Source organism: Balaenoptera physalus (assembly GCF_965194825.1).
Source record: "Balaenoptera physalus genome assembly, chromosome: 8".
Lineage (NCBI taxonomy): Eukaryota > Metazoa > Chordata > Mammalia > Artiodactyla > Balaenopteridae > Balaenoptera > Balaenoptera physalus.
Window position 1 is genome coordinate 9,243,642 of NC_138887.1, and position 22,299 is coordinate 9,265,940.

The following is a 22,299-nucleotide window of genomic DNA, read 5'->3' on the forward strand; positions in this document are numbered from 1 at the left end:
CCTCTTGCTGTGTTTCCTCAGCTCCTGTCACCTCCCTGGTCCGCAGCGCCAGGAAGGAAAGGTCCACATGCTCTTCAGGGACAAAAATCTAGATTTTTTTTTTTTAGCAGAACCCCATGTGTCCTGCCCTGGGGGACACAGGGATGGTCTAGGAAAGCTGGAAGTGGACACAGTGTCGGGTTTACGCAGGGACCTCCTCAGAGGACTGCAGCCTTGCCAGGGCCCAAACGACCAGGGGACGTGGCGCCTCTTCCTGCTCACCAGGACGCGCGTTTCTCTGCAGAGCCTTCTCTGTACGACCTCGGCCTTCTGCCGTTGGGCACCTCAGGGTCAGCCTCCCCTCTCCTCACGCTGTTTCTCTTGATCTTCTGGAGAAGCTGCACTGTGTCCCTTGCTAGGCTGCACTCGGTCCCTCGTGTTCCCTCAGCGCAGCGCTGCTTGCTCAAATCACACACCCTGGCGGCCCAATCTGGACCCAGGTAGGAGCGGGCCTCCATCTGTGGCAGGCTACCTGCGGCACTAGGGAGCTGCTTTCCCACACGAATGCCCCAAGGGCCACATCAGCCCTGAGCCAAGCTGGGTCAGGCTCAGTCTTGCACCAGGTTATAGAACAACCTTGGCCACATTTATAGAAATTACATAGTTTTTTTCTGAAACACTGAAGGTTATGTAACAAATACTCCAGCTCCCTGGATTCTGGGTTTAACAGAAATCAGATAATTGCCTAAGGGTTTGGGAAGAGTAGCAAGGAGAGCAGGTGTGAAGGACTAGTGGGGTCTGGACCCACCCGCTGAGCATGGGCAAGGGTGGGCTCAGATAGAGGGGCGGGGGCAGGGGCCTGGAGGGATGGGCCGTCCACGCCAGGCAGGGCACTCCCATGGACAGGGCACTCCCTCAGAAAAGTGCCTGGTGACCACACAGGGCTAATCAGCCTCTCCTGGCCTCACAGGATGGATTGCTGTGATCATCTGAAGCATGTTAGATACCCTCCACCACTTTTCCCTAGTTATTTCATTCCTTTTCAGGATGTTTCCAGCATTCTGAGCAAGCGATGCTGGAGTGGCTTTTGGTCTGTAATTAATTAATTAATTAATTAATTAAATTTATTTATTTTATTTATTTATTTTTGGCTGCACTGGGTCTTTGTTGCTGCGCGCGGGCTTTCTCTAGCTGCAGCGGGCGGGGGCTACTCTTCGTTGTGGCGCGCGGGCTTCCCATTGCGGTGGCTTCTCTTGTTGCAGAGCACGGGCTCTAGGCACGTGGGCTTCAGTAGTTGTGGCATGTGGGCTCAGTAGTTGTGACTCACGGGCTCTAGAGCGCAGGCTCAATAGTTGTGGCACACTGGCTTAGCTGCTCCGCGGCATGTGGGATCTTCCCGGACCAGGGATCGAACCCGTGTCCCCTGCATTGGCAGGCAGATTCTTAACCACTGCGCCACCAGGGAAGCCCTGTCTGTAATTTATGAATGTGGATGTCACAGAGTTTTCTGCAATCTTGTTCCCTTCCCTGGCCCCAAATGCCTGGGCAAGGGTCCCAGCCACAGACAGAGGAAATGCTGGAGGCACTGGTCACTGATGCTGGTTTCCTCCCTATCTGTCCCCAGCCACTGTGTCACTGGTGGTCTCGGGGGCCGCACAGGAAGCCACTTTCTACCCGCTTGGAGTTTCTGAGGCACCGTCCAGGCCCCCAAGCTCAGCGAAGTAACTCTCATGTCCCGACACCCTCCCCGTGGGCCACACTCTTCGTGGTGCAGGAACCACTTCCTGCTCCCAACGCCACCTCTGGCCGGGATCCCGTTATCCTCTAACCATCCAAACACAGTACGAGTAGACTCACAGTGTTTTAAATTATAGAACCTAGTAAACTAATACTTGGTTCCACCTCTAAAAAGTCTGACCCCTCTCCAGGGCAACCCTGGGCCAGGATGCCCCCGGCCCCAGCTCCTCCCTGCTCTGCCCACAGCACAACCCCACCTCCATCTTTGTCCTTCTTTCATCTCCAGAGAATGTCCTTTTCTTCCCGTCTACCTAAATCCTGCTGTTTCTTTAATTAAATATGACAACTACCTGCTCTATCGATGAGAGGGTTTGACTGCCTTTCATTCCACTTCCTTCCACACCCATATACCTCTCTTCGGAAGTTCTTTACCAGTGAACCTGCAGCTTTACATCACATTGTGTATGTTCTGTTAGCTCCCTCACATATGACCCTATTTCTAGGAAGAACAAGAGATGCTTGAGAGTAGGGTGGTGATGCTGACTTTGAACATGCCCCAGAATGCACACGCAGACACTACAAAAACTTGATTTCTCTTATTGCTTGGCTTTAAGGTTATCATTAAGTAATAAGAACTGTACAGTTTGTTACAGACAGACTTCTACTTTGAGATTAAACAAGGACAAACAGTTACAATCCACTGAGGATTTCTATACATAAGCAGGCTGGCCAACCAACATTAAACATTCAGCATCACACACCTGGAAAATGCCGGTACCAGGGCCCCCGGAACTCGAGCTGTTCTCCATCTCTAAACGGTGCCACCCTGACACAAACTCGACCACCTCTCCTCCCATCTGTCAGTTTTACAATTCCTCCTTTAGGCTTACCCACACCTTTTCCTTAAGACTCTCTCCTCCTGTTCAGTGACAAACCCTCTTTGTCCACCATGATATTGTGCAAGACTAGCTTCTCCACAGGTGTGGTGACAATGAAAGCAATCTACTCCCCACCTAGCTCTGGTGGTCACAACTTGGAAGGAAGCATTATCTGTAACTGGGATTAATTTATTAACACTATGGCTACTCTTTCAAGATCCATTCAGAATATTTTGTTAAATTCCAGAAACATGAGGTCTGGGACGTGCCTGAGGCTGTGAGCCGGTCCTGGACCACCTGGCCTCAGGGCCGCCCCTGGCCAGCCCCCGTGGCCTTACCTTCTTTCCCTCGGTGTCCCCGCAGTAAAACTGCTCAGCTTTAGTCTTGCCCATCACCACGGGATCGGCAGCCTCCAGGTGGGAAGGGTTCGCCACCAGCGACAGGGTGATGTTCCTGTCGGTCACACGGTTGATCCGCCGGTGATACATGCCCAGGTGGTACTTCACGTCTCCAGAACCCTGAAGGTACAAACAGTCAGTCTTTATCCTGGGCATGGAGATGCTTACTCTTCACGACAGCCCTGTCCTGTGTTATTTCTCCTCCCAGAACCCCCATCCCTGGAAGGATGGAAAGCCTTTCCCCAGAATGGCTCCACCTAGGGCACAGGGAGAAGGTCCCTCAACCAGAGGCGCACGTCCCAAACCCCAGCGGGGAGGACTGCAGGGGCTGCCAGGCCTCTGATCTCTCTTTTCTCCGGAAGGTTGGCCACCGGCCACCTCCTTTGCGAGTGGTATGGAAGATCCCACGCCCAGGTCCTTCCGGAGAAACAAGTGGAACCAGGGTCTGGTGTGGGTCGGAGCTATGCTAGTTTCTAAAAGAAATCAGGTGTCTCACCTCATCAGCTGCCTCCAGCTTTGAGTCGAACTGACAGAAAATCTGCTCCAGCTCCTTCCTGATGACGTTTGCAAGCACGTTCAGCCGCCCTCTGGTACACAGAGGAGCGAGCAGGGCCTGAGCTGTGTTCCGGGCAGCAGGCAATGCTGTTCTAGCCCCTTCCTCCCCCGATGGACAGGCAGTGCCTCGGTTTGCAGCCCGAGAGGAGCTGAGAGCAGAGCTGATGTGGGACACTCAGCCTCTGCTTGCCCGGCACCCAGGGCCAAGACGAGGTGGGAGGAAGAAAGGTAGAAAACGGAGAAACACTGCCGGCCTGCGGCGAACGCTCCACCCTCAGCCTCCGCTGCCGCCTCAAGCTGAGGTCTCCGCTCCACGTCACCGAGCAGCCTTCCCTCTAGGTTAACCTCCCTCAGTGGTGACCCCGACAAGGGCATGAGGCCAAGATGTCTGTCTAAAACCACTATGGCCTTGAGTGTGACAGTGGCTACCGAGGGAGGGGGATGCCGTGGTGACGGCTGTCCCGGGGCAGGGGTGCAAGTGCGCTCCAGGCGAGCCAGCCTCCTCGCTTGCCTAGTGCCCCACCCCGTGCTCCGGATGCATGAAGGGCGGCCAGGTACCTGTGCGGCATCCCCATGATCACATAGTCCACTCCGTTCTCACTTGACTTGTCAATGATGGTCTTGAGGGCAGGAATCAGCACCTCGCAGCCTTCGAGACCAAAGCGCTTCTCAGATGACCACTTCCGCTGCAGGAACTCCTCAAACCTGGACAGGAACCAAGCCAAGTCACCAGGGCCAACCTTGCTCGCGTGGGGCTGTGGCCACACTCCAAACCCACCCACCCCTGTCAACAGGCTGTACCACACTGACGGGACCAGTGCAGCCCCGTACCTGGTGGAGCGCACGAGCCGGGCCAGCAGGGTCCGCTTCTCCTCGTTGGTGAACTGCAGGATCCCAGGCGTCTCGAATTTCTGCCGGATCCACTGGCACTGCTCCAGGTCATTGATGAACATGAACTCCACCCCAATGTGCTGGCAGTACGCCATCTGTTTTTCATGCACACACACACACACACACACACACACACACACACACACACATATATGATCACGGGGATGTCCCCCCAGGTGTGTTGACTGCCTACTCAGCCAGAAGGCTGGCAGGAACAGGTGGCCTCCCTTTCAAATGCAACAGAGCCAGCTGTGACCTGGGGCACCAAGTCTGGGCCCACAACCTCCTCTCACTCCGAACCTGGCCATGAAATACTTCCTCCACAGAGTACAGAGCCCAGTAGGCAGGGAGGGGACAGTGAGAACCACTAAGCCAAGACATGCTCCCTTCATGGCAGGAGGACAGAAGCACCAGCCCGGGGACGGGGAAGCTCCTGGGGAAGACAGGTTCTCTGACCTCAAGGTCAGACTGTGCCCAGCACCCTGAGAAAGAAAGGTCCTGTGCTGCCGGTGGATATCACAGCTCAGTGGTCACTTAAGTTTAGCAGGCTTGTATTTATTTATTTTTAAAATAAATTTATTTATTTATTTATTTATATATTTTTGGCTGCATTGGGTCTTCGTTGCTGCACGCGGGCTTTATCTAGTTGTGGCGAGCGGGGGCTACTCTTTGTTGTGGTGCGCGGGTTTCTCATTGTGGTGGCTTCTCTTGTTGTGGAGCACGGGCTCTAGGCGCATGGGCTTCAGTAGTTGTGGCACGCGGGCTCAGCAGTTGTGGCTCACGGGCTCTAGAGTGCAGGCTCAGTAGTTGTGGAGCACAGGCTTAGTTGCTCCGCGGCATGTGGGATCTTCCCGGACCAGGGCTCGAACCCATGTCCCCTGCATTGGCAGGCGGATTCTTAACCACTGCTTTTAGGAATTTAAAAAGCAATGCCCTGGTGTGACAATAATTTGTTAAAATTAATTAATTTATATATATATCTATATATATATCTATATATATATCTATCTATCTATATATATCTATCTCTTTTGGCCGCGCTGCACATCTTGTGGGATCTCAGTTCCCTGAGCAGGGATCAAACCTGGGCCATGGTAGTGATAGCACTGAATCCTAACCACTAGGCCACCAGGGAACTCCCGACAATAAGTTTTAGAGCCCACAAATGCCTTTCAACGTCTTCGCAGCAGCCATGCTGACCAAGCACTTAGAGGGCCAAGTTCTGCTTGGTGGTTCTGTCCGTGACCCCCTTTGGTTTTCACTACAGACATGGAAACTGGCTGGCACAGTGCAGGGTGAGGATGCACCTGGGATCCCAGTGGTGGGTCCAGATCTGACACCAGAGCAGGGGTGGGCACCTCTGCATGTTAATTCCAGGATAATGAAACAAAGGGACATTTGCCTGAACTCAAAATAATGGCCAACCACAACGCGCTCGCTATCATCCTAGCCAAGAGGAGGAAAATCTTGCCTAGGGACAAAAAGAGGAAATGGAGCTGGGAAAGACCTTGGTGTTTAAGGTATTTTCATTAACTCCAAAACTATATTTCCCTGATGACACCTCACGTGATAAACTGGATGCACAAGAAGCCCAGGGATGGGGGGTGCTGGCCTGCCTTCCCTGACTTCAGAGCCAGAGCGAGTCACCACTTCCACCGGAGCTGTACAGTGACAGTGCCCTGATCTACTGAGCCGCAGAAGAAAGTGTATTTCTACACAAACACATTTGAGAAAACATGGCCCAGCCACAGCGTCTGTTAACATGAACCTTGAACCTTCCTCCATCAGCTTAAAAAAGGGTGCATCTTCCCTGGGACCCAAGTCTGAGTTGTAAGCCTAGCAGAGAGGAGAGGAAGGGGTGGGGAAGAGGGCAGTGGGAGGGGAGAGGTGAGGGGAGGGGAAGAGAAAGAAGGAAGGGAAAGGGGGAGAGGAGGGGGAGGGAGGAAGTGGGGAGGAAAGAGGAGGGGAGGGGGAGGGGGCTCCCTCCTTTACCCATGGAGGCAGGAGAACACGCCCGTGCTCCTTATGCCTGATGGGCAGTATGTCCATTACTGAACAATTAAAGGCTCAAAGGAAACTATTAGGTCAAAAACAGTATGTCTCCATTATTATCAGCATGAATTTAGCTATTAACTTGGACACATAGTTACTGGGCCCCTGGATCATATTTTGTTTTTCTTGTTCTTGGCTCAATCCCCAGGAGAAAAGGGCAGGGAGTTTTAGGTGCCGATTCTTAGCTTCTCTCTCTAGTGAGACGTTAGGAAGCCAAGGAATTGCACTCGCTTTAAATATTCAAAGAGCTGCAAGTTGATTATTATGTCACGGGACCAAGAACATACTTAAGTTCTATCAGCTCACACAGCCGCCCAGTGCATGCACATGTCACGTGTAAACATACCCAACCCACCATCATCGGGTGAGTTTACACAAATATCTGTAAACAACAAGAAGGGGTATTCCGAACTGGGACAAGTCAGAATGGGAGGCTCTCTTGGAAGAGCCGTGGACGTGGGGCCCTCTGGGGACAGGGGGTGCTATGGCTGGGACCCCTGGAGTCCAGGTCCAAGTGTCCACAACAGCCCAACTCCTGGGTTCTGGCATTGGATGAAATGAGAGCGGTGCATGGCTCTCTGCCCCTTTCAAATGCTGGATCAGTACAACCTGGGGCTCGAGCAGTCGCTTGCAAACACAGCTGTGTATCCCTATCTCTGAGAGATTTGTAAAAATGCGCATTTCCAGGCTCCAAAACCAGAGCTGACTCAGTTGGTAGTAGGTGGGCCAGGAATCTCCCCAGGCGTTCCTATTCAAGCTGGCTTGGGAATGACACCCTTTATTTACCTAATGCTTTAGGACACATTTTTTAAAGTCGGAAGCAAAGTCTACATTTTGTTATGGTTGATTGTAAAAATAAGAAAACATGGATTTTCATCAACAAAATAGCAAAAAACAAAACAAAACAATTCCCTATCCCTTACATTAAAAAAAAATATAGGATCAAGAGAAAAACAACCTAGTCTGGAGGCCTCCTGCCAACACAAGTTTTTAGCAAGTCCACTGGAGTTTCTGGAAACGACTTGTGTTTTCTTACCTCCAGGCGTCGGATGATCTCCCGCAGCGGAAGGGCCGACTCCTGTCCGCCGATGAATGTGGTCGTGGGCAGGTGGAAGACCTTGTCCAGGTCAGACTCGTCCAAGCCGTAGAACCCTACGGGGGTGAGGAGAGACGGGCACAGCCATACAGGGGCCACAGTTTAGGAAAAGGGGGAGGGACTCCCCAGGGGAGAGAAAAAAGAAGAACAAAATCTAAAAACCTCTGTTATGTACGAAAATAAATACTATATTACAGCCAGAAACACAAACTTTAGCAACAAACAGAAGCTGAGTATATTACTGGCATCACAGGTAAAGGAGAATAAATTCATATGATGCATATATTAGTCCAGTGCACCAATTATTTATAATTTAGAGAAAAATGTATTTCAAGGTCCCACAGACACAAAGCAATTTAGCTTTGAAAAGGCACTGGGTAAGTCAATCAGAAAGCAAATGAAAAATAGTTAAGGAGAGAATTCAAGTAGAAAATGAGGAACTGGACTAGACTAGGTCATATATGTCTTAATGGCGATGGCATTTGTATGTGGTGAGTGGAAGCTAGGAGACTGAGAAGTGAGGGACAGTCACCAAGAAGCCCAGTGGCCTGCGGGAGAGCTGCCAGGCAGCAGGGCAGAGGCTTCCACAGCCACCTCTGATGAAGGACGGCGCCGTCTCCTGGAAGACCTCCAACTGCACATGAAGACCCATCCTCCAGACAGCGCTCGTAAGTCACAGATCTGATTATCGCTCTCCCCAGTCCAATACCGACACGTATTTACTGACTAATTGCTAAGGAACCGACTATCACTGACTCATCACTGCTATTTGCTGAGCACCACGTGCAAGGTGCCTCCTCATCTGAAAGCATATTTCAAACTGACAAACACGTGATGGAGTGGAGGGGCTCTTTCCAGGGCATTATGCGCTTGTTTCATGTTGCAATAATTATCACAGGGGAAGAGACTTGGAGGAAAACTGTCCAGTGACACTACAGGTTAGGCTCCCACCCACAAGATACTGGCTGGAGTGAGGCAAGGTGCAGGTCACAATCCCAGACGCCAGGATGAAATGTGAAACGAGCACCTACAGTCTCTAACACCTGACTGTGCAAGATCAGACAGTCTCCCATTTCCTGGCCTAATTAAGTGTAAATAAGACAGAGGGCCCAGTAAGGGACCTAAGCAGTCGCTTGCAAACACAGCTGTGTATCCAAATCTCTAGGGAATTTGGGAGAGTTGTAAAAATGCACATTTCCAGGCTCCAATGCCAGGACTTGACTCAACTGGTCACGGATGGGCCACGAACATCCCTGGATGATCCTATTCAAGCTGGCTTGGGAACGACAGCTTTAATTTATCTAATGCTCTAGGACACTTTTCTTTTTTAAGTTTTAAAAGCAAATTCTATGTTTTTCAACCTTTTTTTGTTTTATTAAAACAAAAGCAACCTGGCTTTTTTTCACCTTGGGGTGGAGGCGGTGGTGATGGTAGAGTGGCTTGGTTAAGCTATGCACCCGTTTCCTGCTGTTATTCTATCAAGAATGAGGATGGGCCATCACGTGGGCTTGATAAAGCATGGCTCTGGCCCTTCACAGCCCAGCTCTCAGTGTTTATGGAGGAAAACCAGAGTTATTTGGGGGACACTTTTCCTAGCTCATGGGAACACTCAGCAGTGGGGGCTCAGGGAACCGGGGTATCCAAAGAGTGCACACGCTGTTGGGAACATTTTGAACATTTTGATTGTGGAGCTAACCAATGACCTGTGTGCCCCAGAGGAGAACGTGGGCTTGTCGTGACCTTTCAGCATGAAGAGCCCTCTGCCTCACCATATGTGTGATTTTTCATTTCCATCACTGTGAACTGATCATTCTTGGGCTCTACTACTAAACTTCAAAACTGCTGGCCTTGCTTCTGAGTTCTTCAGTCATTTGAGAACTTAAATCTACAGACGTCTGGGAAGGTAGTATAGACATATTCCTACCTATTCCCCCACCATGTGCAACTTAAAACCCCAGATATCATATATAAAACAGATGTAAGATGACGCCAAAGGGTGGAGAAAAGAGCCAACCAGCCAAGGAGGTCCCTGGGTTTCCTTTTGGGCTCCCATATCCCAGACTTGGAGCAAAGAATGTGTAAATTTCTACAGGTGTAGACAGAAAAAGCCCCAACAAAAGCTGCTCTCTTTAAAGGACCAGGAGAAAGGCAGCCTCGCAGGACAGAAAACTTTTAGACTGTAACTGCTCTGTTCCACCCAAACATACGGAACACACTGCAGCTCCATCAACACCCTTGCCAGGCTGCAGTGCACTCTGACCTCTGACCCCACCCAAAGGTTTCAGAAAAGGCCCAAGAGGAAGCCCAAACTTTCATTTCCTCTGGGAGGTAATGCACTAGCCCACTCCCCCACCCTAATGTCAACAGAGACTTTGGGGCCCAGAATGTCCATCTCCACTGGGGAGTAACTAGGTGGGCCCCTCCCTACCAGAGCAGTGTTCAGAGGAGCCTTGCTATAACAAAGATTTAAACAAGATCCCATCTCATAATACCCAAAATGTCCTGGTTTCAATATTAAAAAAAAAAAAAGAAAAATCACTTATAACAAGAACCAGGAATATGTCAGATTGAACGAGAAAAGATAATCAATAGACACTAACACCAAAATGACACAGATGTTAGAATTATCTGACTAAGATTCTCAAGAAGCCATTATCAAATAATTTCAGTGAGCAATTAAAACATGAGACATGAAAAAAAAAATTAAGTCTCAGCAAAGACATAGAAAGTCTCTGCAAAAAATTAAGATACAAAGAAGCACCAAATGGGAAATTTTGAAACTGCAAAATATAATAACCCAAATTAAAACTTAGTAAATGGGCTCAATGGCATTATCAGAGGACAGAGGATCAGTGAACTTAAAGGGAGAACAACAGAAATAAACCAACCTGAAGAATACAGAGAAAACAGATTGGGGGGGAAAAAAAAAGGGAAGAAAGTCCTGGGGACACGTGATGCTGTAACAAAAGATTTCACAGTTGTTCTGATGAATCCTGGAAGGAGAAGAGAAAGCGGGAGGCTGAAAACTTCCCAAATATGGCCAAAGACTTACCCCACAGACTCAAGAAGCTCAGTGAACTCACAGAATAAAGCCAAAGAAATCCATGTCAAAATATGTTACAATTAAACTTCTGAATTTAAAGACAAATTTAAAGACAAAGAAAAAATCTTGAAAGCAGCCAGAATATAGTGACACTTTGCCTAGAGGGCAAAACAACTCAAGTAACAGTGGATTTCTCAACAGAGGACAAAACAACTCAAATAACAGTGCATTTCTCAATAGAAGCCATGGAGAACAGAAGTAGCACCACACTTACCAAGAGCTGAGAGAAAAGAATTGTTTCCCCATAATCCTATATACAGTGATAATATCTTATAGGAATGAAGGAGAAATCAAAACATTTTCAGATGAAGAGAACTAAGAGAATCTGTCATCCTAAATGAATGGCTAAAAGAAGTTGTAAACAGAAAGGAAATGATATCAGAAGGAATCAGACAGGAAGAAGGAAGAAAGAACATGGAACTAAAAAATACAGGTAAATAAAAGACTTTCCTTCTCCTCGTGGGTCTTCTAAATTATGTTTGATGATTGAAGCAAAATTTGTAATATTATCTGATGCAGTTCTAAACATATGTAGAGGAAATATTTAAGATAATTATATATTTTACATGGAGAGAATGAAGGGATGTAAAGGGAGGTAAGTACACTTCACTTGAACTGGTAAAATGATGACACCATTAGATTGTGATAAGTTATGTAGTGATATAACACCTAAACAGCCACTAAAAAGGCTAAAAACCACTAAAAACACAAAGAGATATGATAAAAGACTATATATAAATAAAAATGGAATTTTTAAAGTATAGGTTTAAAAACCTATAGGAAGTCAGGAAAAAGAAAGCAGAGAAATGAATAGGGACAAACAAAATGAAGGATAAAATGGTAGACTTAAGCCCTAACATATCAATAGTTACATTAAATATAAATGGTCTACTTAAATGACAGAGACTGATGGAGTCGATTAAAAAAACAGGACCCAACTATATGCTTGACTTCAAATACAGTGATTTAGGCAGATTGAAAGTAAAAGGATGGAAGAAGATATGTCATGTAAAACATGTCCAACAAAAGCAGGAGTAGCTATATTATCATCAGATAAAGTATACATTAGAGCAAAGAAAATTACTAGAGACAGAGAGGGACATTGTATGATAAAAAGATCAATCCACCCAGAAGACATAGCAATCCTAAGTGTGTGTGCACCAAACAACAGAGATGCAAAATATGTGAAAAAAAAAAAAACCCTGAGGACTGAAAAGAGACAAATCCACAGTTTGTCTGGAGATTTCAAAGCCCTTCACTCAATAATCGATTAAAAACGTAGATAGAAAGTTGCCAAAGATATAGAAAGACTCTACAACTGACAGGATCTAATGGACATTTATAGAACACTTCACCAAACAACAGCAGAGTATGCATTCTTTCCAAATGTCCATGGAACATATGCCAATTCAGACAATATAGTGGGCCATAAAAACACCTCAACAAATTTAGCAGAACTGAGGGACTTTCCTGGTGGTCCAGTGGTTAAGCATCTGCCTTCCAATTCAGGGGATGCGGGTTCGATCCCCGGTCGGGGAACCAGGATCCCACATGCCACGGGGCAACTAAGCCCACGTGCCACAACTAGAAAGAAGCCAGTGCGATGCAACTGGAGAAGCCCACGCGCTGTAACAAAAGATCCTGCATGCTGCGACTAAGGCTCGACGAAGCCAAAAACAAAAAAAATTTAGCAGAACTGAAATTATGTGGAGTACATTCTCCAACAACAATGGAATCAAACTAGAAATCAATAAGAGAAAGATAAAAGGAAAATCTCCAAATTCTTGGAAACTAAACAACACCTTCTAAATAATCCATGAGTCAAAGAAGAAATATTAAGGGGTATCAAAAAATACACTGAACTGAATGGAAATGAAAATACAACATGTCAAAGTTTGTAGAACAGCTAAAGCAGTTCTGAGAGGGGAATTTACAGCAGTAAATGCAAACATTAGAGAAGAGGAAAAGGCTCTCATCAGTAATCTATAAGATCTTACCACAAGAACCTAGAAAAAGAAGGAAAAAAAACCACAATACAACGAAAGCAGAAGTACGGAAATAAAGATAAGAGCAGAAATCAATGAAATTGAAAACAGCAGAACAGAAAAATCAATGAAACAGCTGGTTCTTTGGAAAGATCAGTAACACTGACAAACTTCTAACAGGACTAACAAAGAAAAAGAGAAGACACAAATTACCAATATCAGGAATAAAAAGGGGATATCAATACAGACCCTGCAGATATCAAAAAGATACTAAGGGAATACTATGAACAACATACACTTGACAACTCACATGTAAACAAACCATTCCTAGAACAACACAAACTGCTGTTACCCACCCACTATGAAACAGATAATCTGAATAGCTCTAACTTTTAAAGAAATCGAATTCATAAATAAAAAGCTTCTGAAAAAGAAATCCAAACCCAGATGGTTTTGCTGGGGAATTCTACTGGATGTTTAAAGAAGAATTAACACCAACTCTACACAGTCTCTTTCAAGAATTAGAGTAGGAAGAAAACTTCTCAGCTTATTTTACAAAGCTAGAATTACCCTGATACCAAGAGCAGACAAAGACAGTCAGAAAAAAAAAAATTACAGACCAATATTCCCTACAAATACAGACGTAAATACATATATATAGATGCAGCAATATGCAAAAAGAATTATATACCATGACCAATTGAGGTTTATTCCAGCAGTACATGAAGTTTGGTTTAATATTTGAAAATCAATCGATGTAATCCAACATTGATCAGGAACAAAGCAAGGATGTTCATTCTTATGCCTCTTAGTCAACATGGTACTGGAAGGTCCAACCAGGGCAATTAGGCAAGAAAAGGAAATAAAAGGCAAACAGATTGGAAACGAAGAAATAATTGTTCCTATTTTCAAGTGAGATGATTGTCTACCCAAAAAATTCTTAAGAATCTACTAAAAAAAAAAGTCCTAGAATAAATGAGCTCAGCAAGGTCACAGGACACAACATAAAAACAATCAATTGTACTTCTAGATATTAGTAATGAATAGATGGACACTAAATTTTTTTTAAAAAAGGAAGTACTAACATGTAAATCTAACAAAACATGTACAGAATTTGTATGCTGAAAACTACAAAAAGCTGATGAAAGAAATCAAAGATCTAAATAAGTGAGACATACTATGTTCATGGATTGAAGGGCAACATAGTAAAGATGTCAATTCTCCTTAAATTGATCTATAGGTTTAACACAATTCCTACCAAAATGTCAGCAAGAGTTTTTGTAAATGTAGACAAGCTTATTCTAAAATTTACATGGAAAGAGATAGGCCCTAGAACAGCCAAGGCAATTCTGGAAAAGGAAAATAAAGTTCAGCGGCTACAGTAATCAAGACAGTGTGGTACTGGTGGAGAGACACACCTATTAAAAGAATAGAGAACCTGGAAACAGACCCACTGAATAAGGCCAACTGATTTTTGATAAAAGTGTATAAAAGCAATTCAATGATAAGAAAGACAAACTTTTCAGTTAATGGTGCTGGAGCGATTGACATCCACAGGCCCAAAATAAACAAACCTTGATCTAAACTTCATATCCTATACAGAAATGAACTCAAAATGGATCATAGATTTAAATGTTAAATGCAAAACTATAAAACCTTTAGAAAAATACTGAGGAGAAAATCTTCAGGATCTAGAGCTAAGAAAAGAGTTCTTAAACTTGATACCAAAAATACGATCTTATGGATCATGGGAAAATTGATACACTGGACTATAGAGTTTAAAACTTTTGCTCTGTAAAAGACTCTATTAGCCAAAGAACAGAAACAACATAAAGGTCCTTCAATGAGTAAATGGTTAAAACAATTCTGGGACATCTATGGAGAGGAATGCTACTCAGCAATTAAGAAGGAAAAAACTAGTGTCAGAAAATCATGTTGACTGAAAAATGCCAATTCCAAAATGTTACATACTGTGATTTGTAAAACATTCTTGAAATGACAAAATTATAGAAATGCAGCACAGAACAGTGGTTGCCAGGGGTCAAACATGGGGGTGGGGTAGAAGGGGAGTAAGTGTGGCTACAGAGGGGCAGCAGGAATGACCGCTGGAGTGATGTAGACCTCTGTGGCTTGACTGCTGTCAGTGTTGGTATCCTGGTGTGATGTACTATGGTTTACAAGATGCTACCACTGAGGGAACTGGCTGAAAGGCATATGAGAATGTCTCTGTTATTTTTCATAACTGCATACAATTATTTCAAAATGAAAAGTTTAATCAAAATTAGAGTCTCACAGACATTACAAGATGGAGGAAAAAGAGAACTTCTGAGTGACACCAGGCATGGAAGGAAGACTGGCCACTGGGGTGAGTGACAGCAGGCAGATGACCCCCGGCTCCCCACTCTGGATTCTTCAAAGGTGCTCTGCCCAGAACCAAGGGTCATTAAGGATTCCTTACTTCATTAAGTAACTTTTTATCAGTACTTCAGTTGTCCTTCAAACATGGGAGGATCAAAAGGGAAAAAATGCCCAGGAAGCAGAATCTGAAAGAATCCAGAGTCCAGTCAAAGGCACAGTGCAGGACGTGGAGGAAACGATGTGCCAACATGCAGCATGTAGTGTGGCCTCGGGTCCCCGCTGGCTACAGCAGGAGCTACAGACAGCCTACGCTGAAGACGGAAGCCCAGCGAAGCGATGGTGAGACACACGTGGAGGTGAAAATGCTCTTCAGAACACAAATGGACAGAAGCTAATATGACATGGTAAGTAGCTCTACCTGTTGGATAACAGCCAAATGACAGGAAAAACATATCTCAAGACAATTAACAAACTTCAAAACACTCGACAGAGTTGTGTCAACTTTCCCCAAATTGCATGCTGGGGAAAGATGCACATCCTGTTCAAATGAACTCCTCAGCTCCAGAAAAGTGAAAGGCTCGTTATTTTCATACCTCCTACTGTTAGCATTCGAAGTCGTTCCTTGAAAACTGCAAGATCTGAGAGGCAGAGTGGGATAGCATGGGTGAGCGCAGAGGGAAAAAGACAGGTGAGAGTTAGTTTAAAAAAACCCAAAACACCCAAAACCCTACATACACCATTACCGCAGGAACCGGTAGCACAAACACTGTCACACAGACATAGACACTGAAGGAGAACAAGGGAGGGGGGATAGGTGGTCTGAGAGCTACTTTGATAAACATGGAAACGGTTCATGAACAGCTGGAATAAGGTGAATCTGAAGGAGGGAAAGGCAGCTCCCTGAGACTGAGAAGCCACCGTGTGGCGGCAGCTGAGACTTCCTCACTTCCCCACCCTGAACAAGTGGCCGACACAGAGCTCTCCTGGGAAGTCAAATCCACCCAGTCCAGACTGCTTTGGGATGAAAAAACTGGGGAAAAGAAAATGAAAAAGCCTAATTATTGAGCCCCATTCCTCAGAACTGGAGCATCAGGCAGCAGACTAGACCCAAAACCTCAAGCTCCTGCTGGACTCTAAAGAGTAGAAGGTAGGTCCTCGGTCTCCCCTCTCGAGAAGGTAGAACCAGGATGGAGGAACTCATCTGCTGAGGACACAGGCTGAGAGCCACACACGTGCACAGATGCACACACTCCTGCCCCACACCTGGAAGCTTGCCTGGCACTAGTGAAAATCAAGATGTTGATCTGGACACACAAAATACCTCCTGACGCTGGTTCCCTGGGAGGGTGGGCCTGAGGACTGAGGGGTCAGAGCATGGTCACTGGCACTGTGGCTGCTCCCTGCCCTGGGAGTAGAGAGGAAGGCCAGCCAATGCATCCTTGGACGCTGATGGCAAGAGCTCTGACTCAGAGAGGACGGAGACGCCTGCTCTGAGCGGGTAAAGCTCTCCTCCTCGCCCTCGAGGACGGCAGCACCTACCAAAGACCTCAGAGCAAGGGGCTCTCAAGACAATGGAATGTCCAGGTCCTGCACAGAAGCATGGATGCTTTGCTTAAGCCAAGGATGAAGACTCTTCATTTTTTTCCTTCAATCCTCATAATCAAGACATAGGACCACGCCAAGAAGCCATAAGCGTTGCCTGTGGGACTATCTCCCCACCTCCCCCGCCACCTCCCCACGCGCCGCTGGCCTCAAAGGGAACTGCAAATGTGCGTGTGTTAAAAAAAATCTAGTGACTTCCCTGGGGGTGCAGTGGTTAAGAATCCGCCTGCCAATGCACGGGACACGTTCGAGCCCTGGTCTGGGAAGATCCCACATGCCGCAGAGCAACTAAGCCCGTGTGCCACGACTACTGAGCCTGCGCTCTAGAGCCCGCGAGCCACAACTACTGAGCCCACGTGCCACAACTACTGAAGCCCGTACGCCTAGAGCCCGTGCTCCGCAACAAGAGAAGCCACCGCAATGAGAAGCCCGTGCACCGCAACGAAGAGTAGCCCACACGCAGCAACAAAGACCCAATGCAGCCAAAAAATAATAAAATTAAAAAAAAAATCTAAAGGCAATATGGTAAAATGTTTACATTTGTTCACTCTGGGTACTAGATATGTGGATGCTTTTATTTTTATCTGCACTTTTTGGATATTTTTAAAATAAAATACGAAGAAAAGACACAAACCGAAGGAGAGCGGAAAGAGAATAGATATTCTGGTTGTCATTTACAGAAAGCACAAGGGATTCCCAGCACCTGAGCACTTTAAAACATTTTTAAAAATTACTTCTTGATGAGCACAAGATGCTCTGCTGGAGAGACAGAGAACGGCTGAGATTTGGCCGTGTTGTTTCTAAGCGAAGCATAGCCGGCAAGAAGCAGGGATGTGCCTTGGTCTGCCAGTTCCTGGGCATCCAGGAGGGAGGACACCCCTGCAGGGGGATGTACCCACAATGACCTTAGCTTGCCCTGCCCTCCTGAGTCACTTGGGGAACGTGATTCCAACTCTTCACTCAGTGGTCTGGTGGCACCACACACTCCACACAGCAGCCAATAAATGCTAAGTAAACTGCTCTCTATTGTTCTGAAATTATGAAAGCAGATTAAAATTCAACTCTATTTTTAGCTCATTCTTCCCAGCCATCAAGGGGGCAAAACTCAACCAGAAAGAACGTTCTGGAAGGTCAGAAGGGTGGGGAGACTTCATGTCCTGCTGTGCTGGACATGAAGTAGCTAAAATGTTGCCATAATTTGGACTTTTGAATTGCCCTTTTAACTATTTAACTCAAGTTCATTTCCTAAGTTTGACAATTTGCAAACACTAATGGTAAACAGAAGTTTCACACCTTCCTCTCTTTTATTTATAGAATTTGTTTTGAGTTCTCCTTTAATTATGTTTAAATCTCACATTTAAGTAAATTTCAATCATTTTTGTCACTGTGAATAGTTATACTATAGAATTTATACAGAAACCACAGACGATGGCATTTTTAAGCTGCAATCTAACTCAAATGCTGCACTTGGAAGAGAGGAAACTGAGGGCAAGAGCTAATGAGAACTTTCTCCACGTCCCCACCCAGCCAAGGGCAGCTCTGCTGAGGCCAGAAACAAGACTGCCCCACGCCCCGTCCTCACCCCAGCGAAGCAAGGACTGGATGCCAGCGCAGGACTGCAGCCTGGAGGGGAAAGAGCACACAGGCTGTCTGGAGTTGATTTGTTTCTACTGAAGGTGGCAACAACCCCGACCCCAAGGGACTCGCTGTCAAAAGCTGCACGCTGACCCTTCTTTAGGGCCAACCAGGAGAGGCCTCGCTAGGAAACCTGATCCCGTCTGGAGACTTCCTGCCTCTCCCTAGGGAGGAATGTGGAATGTGTGCCCAGGCATCTCAGGTTGGAGCTCAACTCTCCTCCACCCGACGACGTGTGGTCGACGACGGCACAGCCTGGCATAAATCAAGATGCGCTTCTGGGGGCCACCTGGAACCTGGCTCCTAACATAACACATGCTGGGAAAAGGCCCCCCTTTCCTAAGCAGTCACCGCACAATTCTAGAACATAACCCACACCTAACTGAGAAACTGTTCTAACATTAATTTTTAAATTTTAATCAAAATAATCAATAACCCCACCATCTCAATGATATTTCTGTTGCATTCACAGTATGTTCTGTGTGCACGTGTCTCATGGTGACCCTGACATGCTGGGACCATCCAGGAGCTGGAGCATGTCGGCCAAGTCTGCTGTCTACCTGTTAACACTCTCTCTACCTGTCACTGCAGGGGCCATGAGTATTTCTAGGATGTTAGCATAGGGAACCTAGGCCAGCGTTTCCCAACCTTCTCAGAATTGGTCAGAAAAGGGCAAGAACTCAGTGGAAACTCTTCATATTTTCCACCTTATTAAAAAAATTTTGAGAGGACATCAGCCCCGCTCGCCCTGCAGACCTGCACTGGCTAGCGCTGCCCTTGGGAACGGCTTCCTGACTTCACCCAAGGCTCGCAGCTGCTCCTCCCCCCCTTGTGCTGCTCCAGCAACAGCACAATGCTCAAATACATGGGGGGTGATCACTGCCTGGGCCTCGGTTTCCCCACAAGAGGATGGAGAAATTGTGCTGCATCCACCGGGAGAAAGGAAGGGCAGCTCAGAGGTGTCATGAGTGGGACGCAAGCTTGGGGAAGGCTTCTGGGCAACAGAGGACACCGCTGCAGTCACTCACTTACCCCAGACCAACACGTGGGCCACGCTGACCCCCCCCCACCCCCGCTTTGGCAGGTCCCTGAACTGGAGCTACCCTGCTTCCTCGTCACTCAGGTTGCACCCCAGTCCTTACTACTACCAACTCCTGTGGGACCGACTCTGGGTTATTTGCTCCATTTCTTGGTTTCTAAATATATATCTTTACCAGAGAGACCAGCAGCTACTTATCTCAAAAGATGGTTAATAATCACAGTAGCTCACACCTTCATGGAGCTTAGTAAGCTCCAGGCACTATTCTAAGGAGTTTATTTAATTCTGAAACAACCTAACAGATGAGGAGACAGAGACAGAGGCACACAGCTAGCCCTGGCAGAGCCGGGCTTCCACATAGGGAGCTGGCTCGAACCCAGGCCCTGAGGTTCGGATAAGATGGTGGGCAGGAAAGTGCTCTAGGGACTGTCCAGTGTCCCTGAACAGAGCGGTCACGTTGGACCAGCTGTTTTCATAAAGACCTACATACATCAAGGGTGAGATAATTCAAGACTAACTTTCCTACGCTAATCCCATTGATCATGACCTTTATGTCACACTATTTTGAATTCTCAGGATGCAGTGCCCTTTTCTCCTGCACAGGAGGGGGCTGCCGCCCAACTCTCTCCTGGTGTTTCTGAAGGGCTCACAGCTGGAGGATGCCCAGTCTTCCTCAAATGAGCGCAGGAAGTTCTGGGCCACCTCTGTGTGCTCTGGCTTATGACCCTCGCCATGCTGACGCACAACCTCACAGAGGCACACTCGGGGCACTATTCCAGAGTTGGATGTAAGGCAAGGCCGAGATGGCCAAGAAAGAACTAGAAAGAACGACAGAGGTCCTGCCTCTGCCCCGGCCCCTGATGAGAGCTGTGAACGGAGGAGCCAGGCAGCATCAACAGGCTTGGGGGCTCTCACCCTTCACAGACTCCTGGGCTGGGGTGGCCTGGGGGGCACTTCCAAGAAAGCCCCGCCTGACCCTGTGGGCTGCGGCGGGCGCCATCCCACCCTGACCAGTCTCAAGTGGGACAGAGAAGAGCTCCAGGCTCCCCAGGCAGTGCTAATGAGCTGCGAACCACCGAAAAAGGTCCGTTTTGATACCAAGAAACTAGCAACCAGGGATGGCACAAGGAACAGGGGAGATGCAGTTTCAGACGGGAGAAGGAGACCCCATCTCCCCTGTGCCTTTCTTGTTTAAATGCTTGACTGTGCATGGGAACGCCAGCCTCTGTGGCCTGTGCCGGGCTGGCTCTGCAGTCATCCTTTTCTGGAGAGACAGCTCCGGGGCACAGGACCTTGCGCTCTCATCAGGCAGCTGGTGCCCTGGGGCTCGCAGGCCTCTCACGTAGGGGCGGGTGCTCTGCCCTGCCCTAAGCACCTGGAGGGGACTCACGGTGCTGAGGGGGCTTCAGCACCGGTGAGCACAGCTTGGGTCGGGCCTGGGTGCTGCGGGGACTAAGTGGCGAGCAAGAGGAAAGGAGCTCCAAGTGTCCTGGGGGACACTGCAAAGAGAAGCTCACTTCTGGGGTGCACTAAGTTGTCACCACTCAATAAAGTAGCAGGATTAAGCTCATGTCCTGCCGACAATCTGAACTGGCCCTATTTAATCATACTCAGGAGGGCTTCTCTAATCTGTCTTCCAAAAACTGCTAAAGTGCAGGTACAAAGTAGAGGAAACCCTGTATTACCTAGGAGTGTTTCTGAAATGAAGACAGAGCAGAGACAAACCTCTAACAGCAATCCCAGGGCCAACACTGTTTGAAATCCAGCCTTACCTGACTAGTGCCTGACCTCCCACGTCACAACTCGGACACGCCTCTAAGGGCATTCGGGCACCACAGAGCGTTAGTGACTGTTATTCACAAGTCAGATTTCGTCCCCTCCCAAAGAGCAGCGTTAGGCAGGTAGGTAATCATCAGTTCTATTAGCATGCACAGTATTTCTCAAAAACAACCTGGCCATTTAAAAATTAGTCACGTCGTCATTTCTGTAGCACAGGTTAGCAGCACGGTGACTCAGAGCAGGTTAACTTGAGAAAGCAACCGCAGGTGTGAGCCCAGCCACGCCCCTCTGCTCAAGACAGAGGGGGCACGGTGTGCGGGACTACAGCGCCTGCGCGCCGCGTGCGCCTCCCTGCGCGCGGGGACGCCTTCCAAAGTTTCCTCAGTATGATCACCGGCATTTGAGAATCGAGACACCCAAACTGCACCACCTGCTCTGGAATTCGCCCTGTCAAAGGCAGGCCACACCGTGCTTCAGAGCAGACAGCGTGTGACAATGGTCCTGAGCAGTGCCCCGTCTGGGGCAGCACTGCCCTGAGATCTGGAAACCGAAGCCAGACGAGCTGCTCTCTGGAATATCTTCTGACCCGCCTGCCTGGGTGGGTCATCTTTTTCTCTGTGCCACAAACCTTCTCTGCCCCCAAATTTTACTTTCCAATTTTGAGACTTAGACAATTGAGCTCATACGATCTGGCTGAAGAGCTGAGATAAAAATAACTTGCCCAAAACACACTAAGGTTACATGACTGATAAATGTCAAGTGATCAGAACGAAGGAAACTTAAGAGCCTTTCCCTTCCGCCTGTGGATGTCCTGGCTGCCACAGGCTGGGACACAGAGAGAGGAGCCAAGCAGCGCGGCGCTGGCCACTCTCAGACCCTCACCAAGTTTGTCTGTGGATGAGATAATATCAGCGGGCACGGAGGAGTCCAGATCAGCATCCAAAATTCCCAGGGGGTCCAGCTGTGCTACATGGTGCCCTCGTATCTACGAATGGGCCAGCGATGGAGAGGGAAGGACACACACAAAAGGACAGGAGAAAAAAAAAGAGGGAAGGGGTAAAAAAAAAAAAAAAAAAAGTAAAATTACATTAAAATTAGTGTTTACAGATTAATTCTCACCCACGTTTGAAGAAACAGTTACTGGAGCATCATCAAAATTTACACAACTAATTCCGAGAGGATCAAGTTTTGCAATGTGGTGACCCCTGACCT

The 22,299-nt window shown here is 47.4% G+C and overlaps 1 protein-coding gene across 5 annotated transcripts in view; it reads right to left on the minus strand.

Moving 5' to 3' along the window:
* OGDH (oxoglutarate dehydrogenase) overlaps positions 1-22,299 on the minus strand; it is a 77,322-nt gene that overhangs the window by 24,991 nt on the left and 30,032 nt on the right. For 2 of the 5 annotated variants that reach the window (XM_082471513.1, XM_082471517.1), the window contains exons 4-10: positions 21,970-22,072; positions 15,626-15,670; positions 7,527-7,642; positions 4,379-4,533; positions 4,106-4,252; positions 3,489-3,579; positions 2,933-3,112 (exon numbers count right to left, since the gene is read on the minus strand). In XM_082471513.1, coding sequence (XP_082327639.1) covers positions 2,933-3,112; positions 3,489-3,579; positions 4,106-4,252; positions 4,379-4,533; positions 7,527-7,642; positions 15,626-15,670; positions 21,970-22,072 — 837 coding nt within the window. Of the gene's footprint in view, positions 1-2,932; positions 3,113-3,488; positions 3,580-4,105; positions 4,253-4,378; positions 4,534-7,526; positions 7,643-15,625; positions 15,671-21,969; positions 22,073-22,206; positions 22,298-22,299 lie in introns of all 5 variants that reach the window. The other 3 variants (XM_082471514.1, XM_082471515.1, XM_082471516.1) reach the window with 3 other exon arrangements.